The sequence below is a fragment of the Rhagoletis pomonella genome, unplaced genomic scaffold (assembly GCF_013731165.1).
Source record: "Rhagoletis pomonella isolate Grant_MI unplaced genomic scaffold, Rhpom_1.0 Rhpom_scaffold_00002, whole genome shotgun sequence".
Lineage (NCBI taxonomy): Eukaryota > Metazoa > Arthropoda > Insecta > Diptera > Tephritidae > Rhagoletis > Rhagoletis pomonella.
Window position 1 is genome coordinate 19,230,505 of NW_023458556.1, and position 8,545 is coordinate 19,239,049.

General features: G+C 31.4%; 1 protein-coding gene and 1 long non-coding RNA gene across 9 annotated transcripts in view; both read left to right on the top strand.

Annotated features, from left to right (window-relative positions):
- LOC118733223 (mannosyl-oligosaccharide alpha-1,2-mannosidase IA) overlaps window positions 1–800 on the top strand; it is a 273,219-nt gene extending 272,419 nt beyond the window's left edge. For all 8 annotated transcript variants that reach the window (XM_036462544.1, XM_036462542.1, XM_036462543.1 and 5 more), the window contains 2 exons: window positions 13–274; window positions 352–800. In XM_036462544.1, the coding sequence (XP_036318437.1) occupies window positions 13–274; window positions 352–501 (412 nt within the window). In that variant the 3' untranslated portion in view covers window positions 502–800. The remainder of the gene's footprint in view (window positions 1–12; window positions 275–351) is intronic.
- A 5,555-nt stretch (window positions 801–6,355) lies between these two features.
- LOC118733225 lies at window positions 6,356–7,787 on the top strand. The gene is made up of 2 exons (XR_004992223.1): window positions 6,356–7,304; window positions 7,375–7,787. It is a non-coding gene; the product is annotated as an uncharacterized LOC118733225 (long non-coding RNA).
- The last annotated feature ends 758 nt before the right edge of the window (window positions 7,788–8,545 follow it).

Genomic DNA, 8,545 nt, shown 5'->3' on the forward strand with positions numbered 1-8,545 from the left:
TTTTTGCTGCAGCTTCAGCGACGCAGCCGAAGCGCGTGCCTTGAAATCACAAGAGAAATACTACATACTGCGACCGGAAACAATCGAGAGCTACTTTGTGCTATGGCGTTTGACGCACGATCAGAAATATCGTGATTGGGGCTGGGAGGCTGTGCAAGCGTTAGAGGCCCACTGTCGCACACCACATGGCTATTGTGGCATTAAAAATGTATATCAGGAGATGCCGCAGAAGGATGATGTGCAGCAGAGTTTCTTCTTGGCGGAGACGTTAAAGGTGAGTCATCAACGACGCGCTGTAAATTTTTCTGACTTAATGCTTTGTTTTTTTTTTTTGTTCTTCCTTTTAACTAGTACTTGTACTTGCTCTTTTCCGACGACTCTTTGCTGCCACTCGATGAGTGGATATTCAACACGGAGGCGCATCCTTTGCCCGTACGTAGCGCGAATGTGTTCTACCGCGCGGCGCCACCCGCTCAGACGCAAGCAGACGAAAATCGTTAAAATTTTGTGCTAAAATAAGGACGCTGCTGCGCGCCGTTAAAATGTGACAAATTCAATCCAAATGAAAACCTCTGCAATTAGTGTTAATTTTTTTTTTTTTACGAATACATAGACACTTTTTTTTTGTTTTAGGAACTTTTTGATTTGTAGCATATATGATTTATACAAAAGTTAACCGGACGTTACACACTGTAGAAGTTGTTTTTTCATAGACAGATATAGTTTGCTCAGCGATTTATTTATTATTATTATTATTATTTTTTTTTTTAATAAGAAGGTAATCGAATACTTACACGATATGTATACATATATGCGTTATATGTATATGTACATATGTACAAATGTATGTATATTATACTTGTATACTGTTGTCCATTTTCATTTTTTGTTAATTGCATGTATATTGTATAGTTAAATTTTAATAGGCCTTATCTTGTAGTAGCACACAAATATTAGTAACAAATTTTTTTACGTCACATAATATATATTTTTTTCAAAATTTGTAATTTTCAATTACTTTTTTTTTTTTAAATTTCGATGAGGAAAGACTTTAAAAATCAGCAAAACCAAAAACACATTAAACAAACTAAAAACTATTAGCGCTTTTCTTAAACATATTGCCAAGTATGTACGTATGTTCCAACTGCATAATTGTATGTAGGGAGAAATATTTAAACTGTACACGTGTTTAACGTATTTTGAAATTGCCAATGTAGAAACTATTTATTACCCAAAATTCTTAGAAGTAGCAATACAAAGCATCCGGTTTTGATGACACCACCGGAAATGGAAATATTCAGATGATGCTTTGTATTTTGACTTTTAGGAAAGGAATTCAGGGTTACATTGATGAAATGAGAAATACATACATAGCTATCGTCATTTCTGAGTTAAATTTTTATTTATTTTTTTTTTTATTGAAGCAGCGAAGGCGAAAATCTTTCGAAATGTTGATATGACCATGCTACTTAGTCTTACATTATCTTTTTAAAATTGTGTTGCAAAGCGTTATCTTTTCTTAATTTGGATCAAACTAACGGAATATTCAAATAGACGCTGTCATGACTATATGTATTTACTTACTAACAAGCGATACAAGAACAACCACTGAGTTATAAATATATGCCAAATTTTTTTTAATTGCCGACACAAACACAAAACAGCTATTAAAGTGGTTTTACTAGCTTTCATTCTTCTCTATACTAGTTCGGATGACATTCTTGTGTGAAACTAACGCATGCTGCCGTCTAATTTTGAAATTTTGTATACATATTTCCTTTTACAATTTGCACTATTAACTTATATACAGAAAAGATTCTGTATCTATTTCGGCACTAAAAAGATGGGCACATTTTCCAAATATTTGGTAAATATTTAAAAACTCAAACAGTTATGGGTCCGATTTTTGGAATTTTCTTCCACTACTGTTGAAAAATTATTGGCTTTGGCTCGAATCTCAGGTGTTAGTAATTTTTGATAGCTTGACAATATCAGGTACGAGTTTTGAAATGTAGTAAATGAAAAGAAAGTATTCTGAGACAAATTAACGATCATTATTATCATTTCATTGTTCATTAAAGGTTCAGTTTGAATTGGAAAATTGGAAGTGAAGATTGCGACTTGCCCTAATATGGAAGAATGCCTAAAATTTCTAGTGCAATTTCAGTTTAGCTACTAAAATTTATGCACTCTCACACTCAACCGGAGTAGCCCTATTCGAACTTAAAAGAAAGGCACTGTTATTTTTTTTTTTGTTGTTGAATATATCCTTTGAAAAGTACCTAATTGTTGAAGCAAATACAACCATTCTTTTTTTCATAGACAAGTAATTTATTTGGCATATGTAGCAAAAAAAAAAAACAAGTAGACTGTCACGTTGATTTTTTATTTAAATGAACAATTTCAAATGCAGCTAATAACGCCCAGCCTAAATGTAATATTAACTCCGCTCCAGGATTTACAGAATTCTGTAACACTTTTCTACTCATTGGAGTCAAGTTTATCGTGAGGCATAGGACGATATGGAAAATAGTTTTTGATATTTTAAAAACCTAAAAGCTAAAAGTTCTACACTGCCTTGTAAAGGTTAAATATTTAAATATATGATTTGTAAAGTTAAGTTCCGAGCAAATAATTGTTTTTGTTTTATCTTTCTTTCTCAAACAAATTTTAAATTCAATAACCTTATTAAATGTTATCTTCCATGCTTTCCAACATTTCTCATATCACATATGTATATGCACACACGACGTCTCCTGCAAGCTAAATATTATACACATTTCATAGAGGAAAGAAATAAGCAAATTTACTTAATTTACATACATATATAATTTGTATATTAATGAGTGTATAGTAAAATAAATAAATTAAATCAAAGAAAAACGCCCCTAATGTGACAAAAAGAATAACTAAAATGAAGAGCAAAATAATTCAAAAAAAAAGATACGATAATCATCCCGAAAATGCAATACATTTCAAAACAATACCAAACGCATTTGTCTTTTGTATGTATAATAGTCAGGAAACCAAGAAAATAGATATTTATGCATGTAACAGTACTTGCACACAGTGTATTATATATGTATGTATATGAATGTATGTAAACACAATGCGTACGTTTAGTTCTGCAACTTCTAACTCATAAACTAAAATAAGAAGAAACAAAAAACGAAGTGAAAATTGTTAAAAAAAAACAACGTAACTCAAATGTAAATAAATAAACTGCATAGTAATCTAATGATTTTATATCATAAATATAGTTAATTACCGTTAGATTAATAATAAATAATACACTTAGGCTATAAATTTAACTTTAATGCAATTACTTTATTATGAAAAACATAATAACAAAATAAAATAACAAGTTTTAAGCTGATAAGCAAAATCTTTAATAACAAATTTAACTCAAATATTACTTATAATAGATTACCATAAACTGTTGTAGATAATTTTTAGTGATGTATATGCAAAATGTAAATTGCATTAAAAAAAAAAAAAAAATTGTCAGTAGAAAAGAATCTCCAAAAATAGCAGATAAATACACATGTACATCTGTATGTAATAAAACAGGTAAAAAAGGAAAGAGTGTGACTTAAAAGAAAATTTGTCGTAAATGAAAATGATAGCATGAAATAAATGTTATTAAACAAAAAATAAAATAAAATAAATGGAATGCAATGGTGCAAAAGACTGCTGCCAAGCAGTTGAATCGTGGCAAGTGATGAGACTTATATAACCGTACAGATATTCAAATGCGCACTTGCTCTTTTGTACTGTGTGTCTGAAAAACTAATAAATTTTCCAAGTTTAAACTTTAAACTCAAATAGTGAAACTCTATTACAAAAGTCTACACATTTTTAATGCAAATTAGCTGCAAATCTATTGTACGTAGTCGTTTTTTTAATACTTGATATTTTTGTATTTATTTCTTTTCACCCTCTAAATTTTAGTTTATTTTCAATGTTAAATATGTACATACAAAAAAATATATTACAACAAACGGTTTTAGGACTTTTATGAGAGAATCGAATTTTTAGAAAATGCACGAAATGTTGCGTGCGTCTGGCGGGTATGTATAATTACATGGCTTAGTAGCGCGAGTGACGAAAATTAAACATCTAATTTATTATTTGTACGTGAAGTGTGTTGTAAACCGATTTTGCATACGTACATATGTATTGTTTAATATTCTTTATATTTATTCGCGCTGTTGCTTTTAACAGCCTAAAGGAATCTATATAGATATATGCGTATACAATATAGATATATGCGTATACACCAAAATGCTCAGAATGAATAGAGAAGTCGATTAAGTCATATCTGTCTCTAGCAAAAATTGAGACATCTCAACCAAATTTGGTGTCCAAGGTAGGTTTGTATTGAAAATGGCAGGTTTGTGTTGAAAATTGGCAAAAAAACCTATATTTCCATAAATACTGGATCCGAATTGTTAAAAATTTGTATATGAAATAGAATTTTTGGCATAGAATTAATCAATTACATGGGACTTTTTTGAAAAATGGCCGCGACCCCGCCTACTTAGGATAAAATGCTATATCTCACAAAAAAATTTGTTAAAAATCTTTGAAATCGGGTAAAACCACGCCCACTTCCCATATAATGGCAATTTACGGAAACACGAGAACTGCGAGAAATCGGTACTTACTGAAGCTAATTTACTCAAAATCGATGTTTGCAACAATCTTATCAGAAATGTAGTTATAATTTGGTACAGAAACGCAATGTGCTGAAAATTTTTAAATGGGACAAAAATTACGCCCACTTCCCATATAACGGCAAATTTTAGAAATGCGAAACTCTAATACTCAAAGGTAGTTTAGAGAAAGGCGTAACAACGGTCGGGTATATGAAGTTAGATTTTGCCCGTGCTTATACTTTTTTAATTGTTTTTTTTTTTTTTTTTATTAATTTCGGAGAGATGGCCAAATTATCTCCCGTAGTGATAGCATGAATTGGCTCCCAAGACCGTGCGATTTGACCCCGCTAGACCTGTTCTTATAGAGTTTTCTTAAGTCACAGCTCTATGCCAATGAGTGGCAATGGACCTACGCCATGAAACCTCACATAAACCAGGCAGAGTGATTGAGAATAGGGCATAATGGCATTCGTCGACTTTTCAAAAAAATAAAATAAATAAAAAAAATCGTTGATACCTCACACAGCTTGTTTTGTTCTATTCTATTTCAATATCGACCCGCCCTTATTGGACAACCCTTTATAATTACCGTCACTCGCGTCACTTTCGTCATGTTATTAAAAACAAAAAACTATTCAAAATAAACACTACTCAACATTTTTAACTCGAATACATACATAGTTACACACATAATATACATACATACACCATGAAACATCCCTGCAAGAAATTATTGATGTAATTACATAGATTTTGATGAAGGTCACTGGTTTCAGTCAGAAATACCTTTTCACCTGCAAACAACTGGCGAATTTAATGTTGCGTTGTTATTGGCGATGGCAAATCGCCCCCTCTCTATAGAATCTTGGACTGTTTCGAAAGCAGTCAATTAGAACTATTCTGTGCCAATTTATACTATAGCAAATAGCAAGAAGATATTTTATTCTTATTAAACCAGTTTGATTTTGACTCAAGTGGACTGACACGTCTAAATTAAATCGGAACTATGTTCTCTAGGCAATCTTGAGCATTTAGAACCGGTTGCTGACTTCCTGCAGGGATGTGATTTTGGTAAACTAAAATTCATACACTTACACACACACATACATACATAAATACAAAAATACACTCGCAAGAATGTATGTAGGTTCCCGTTTTAATATTAAATAATAAAGATAATTATGAGATATTAAGTTAACTAAAAACTTGTTTTAGCCTAATTGAAATTGTGAAGAAGAATACTGCGGATAATGTAGTGTTTTTTGCATTGATTTAAAGAGAAAACAAACGGATATGTAATTGACATAAAATTTATTGTATAGAAACTTTGCAAAATGTATGTATGGTAATCTTAGCCCAAACAAAAAATGATTACAAATTTAAATATTATTAATTAATTAATTAATATGAATATAATTAATGATATATAATAGTTTATATAGTAATTGTAGTTTTGTTTAAATGAATTATAATTAATTAAATAATTCGTCACATTGGAATATACATGCATACATATATTTACAAATAAAATAAACGAATGAGAAATTGTAATAAAACTAAAAAAAAATCAACCGAAATTGGTGTTGTTTTATTTTATTTTGTATTTTTTTTGTTGAAAAATAATTCAGATAGGCAATAAGAAAAATATTTTATTTATTGTTACAAACACAAAAATTTACATGTATTTTGTTTTTGCTTTTGCTGCGTGAACTGTCAAAATCTGTAATAGTGTGTGTGTGTGAAGTGCAAACAAAATATTTCAATTTGACATTCGAAGCCGTTAGGCGAAACACTCCGCTCTCAAAATAGGTAAGTACCTTACGAAGTAATCCATGTTTTCTTTCAACTTTTTGTACCAATGTCATCTACTAGTAGAACACAAAAAGAACACCGCCGACCGCCGAACTACTCCGAGGGACTGCGCTACATTCTACATACCTTACTTTGTAAAGAAGCTGAGAAGTATGCCTGCTACCAAATGTACAGACATTCCAAACTCACCACGCCTTTGCGTAGGTAAGGGAGATTCGGCAGGGGAATGGTAAGGACCGCTAGGTGAAGTGCAATGCCTTACCAGAAATTAAAAATTTTAAAGTAAATCTGCTAAAAACATCTGCTACCAATGCGGACACTTCAGCAGAAGATACACAAACCAGGATAAACATTTCAAATCCAAAGAAAATCCTCATAAAATGCATTTATACATATTCAGCTCTATGCAAATCGAATTTTTCGCAAATGAGGAAAACACTTTTTAATGCAATCAAATCGTAATGTCCTTTCGACGAACCAAAACACCGCTTTAAATGTCATTCAGTAGTGAAAATGCAGAGATGCCATTTCCATCATATCGTATGAATGGTTCGGAGTATCTACAAGTTTTTGGGAAAATCAGCTGCTACTTTACATCCGCAATTAAATATCTTCAACAAAGCTTCATACTTCAGTACCTTAAGGCGAAAATAGGTACGAGTAGGTTCACAAAATAATTGTTAAATTGAAAGAAAATTACGTTCCCCGATTGGGTTGCTTGCGCACCTGATGTTAGTCCCATCGAGGATCTCTGGGAATGGACGGTCCAACAATTTTACAAAAATTTCCCACCATAGGGAAAACTTGGGATTCAATAACTCTAATAAATGCATAGTAATTATACTAATCCCAAATCCTAATAAATTACTGAAAAATAATTGAATATTTTTTATTCATTTTTCAGATCTTGCCTATCATAATAAAATACAATTTTCTGCTGCTTTTCGTTACTTTTTTCTAGCTTATAAAATATGCGGTTAAATCAAAAAATTTATTTCGCAATACAAGTAATTTTTATGCTAAAACCACAACCAGTGATGGACAATTAGTGTGCATTGTGTCATAATAATAATGTTAATTTTCAAAGTTTTTAAAATTTCCAAATTCGTAATGAAAGAGCATGAAAAATACTACTGAGATCAAAAAACATAATGTGTATATGAATTATATATGGCGCCACATTACCCAAAATACTGAGTGTTCTTATTTTCAGGGAAAAAACTTCTTACGACTTTCGAGGCATTTTACCGGACATTAAACCTATTGGAAAAGATTCTCCGTTTTATCTAGTAACCACAAACAAATTTTCAAAAAAAATAAAAATGATGTTTTTGAAAAGATTGAGTCATTTGATTTTTCCAAAAACGGCCATTTTGTTAATTTTCAAATTTTTTTAAAATTTCAAGTATGCAAAGAGCATCAAAAGCACTTCTACAATCAAAAAACCGAGTTGAAAAATATAGATTTAGAAAAAAATTTAAAGATTTGAAAAAAAATGTCGGCCGTTTTTCTCTAAAACCACAATTTGCCCTACAATTTTAAGATACTCGTAACTCTGCGATTTTTTTTTGCAAAACAAAAAAATACGTGTCTATTTATTTGTCCTAAAAAACACGAAAAGTCGTATTAAACTTGATTTCGAATTTTGAACCCATTCATCCTGCATGAATTGAAATAGAATCAGCCCGGTAGCATACATACAAAAAAAAAAACTATCCGATGAATTGATAAAATAAAGGCCTAAATAATTATTTTTCTAAAAAACTCCTTAAATATTGCAGAGGTAAAAAAGTGAGTTTACCTGTAAAAAATTAAGTGTATTACTCCGTCCGACCACATCGATATATATATACATATATACATACAGCTTTAACACCTGTCGATTAGACGCTTTTGCACGGCAGAAATACACTTGGGGGGTTTGACATTTCCTGCCAAGTTCCCCGGTGTCTCCTACCAATCACTGCATTTCACATATTCATCCGTAGATAGGTCGTGGCTGAATTTAAAGCCGTCAAGAATAGTATAGTGTCCGCATACTGTGGCATTTAAACACCCGGCGTCCCTAGCAGCCT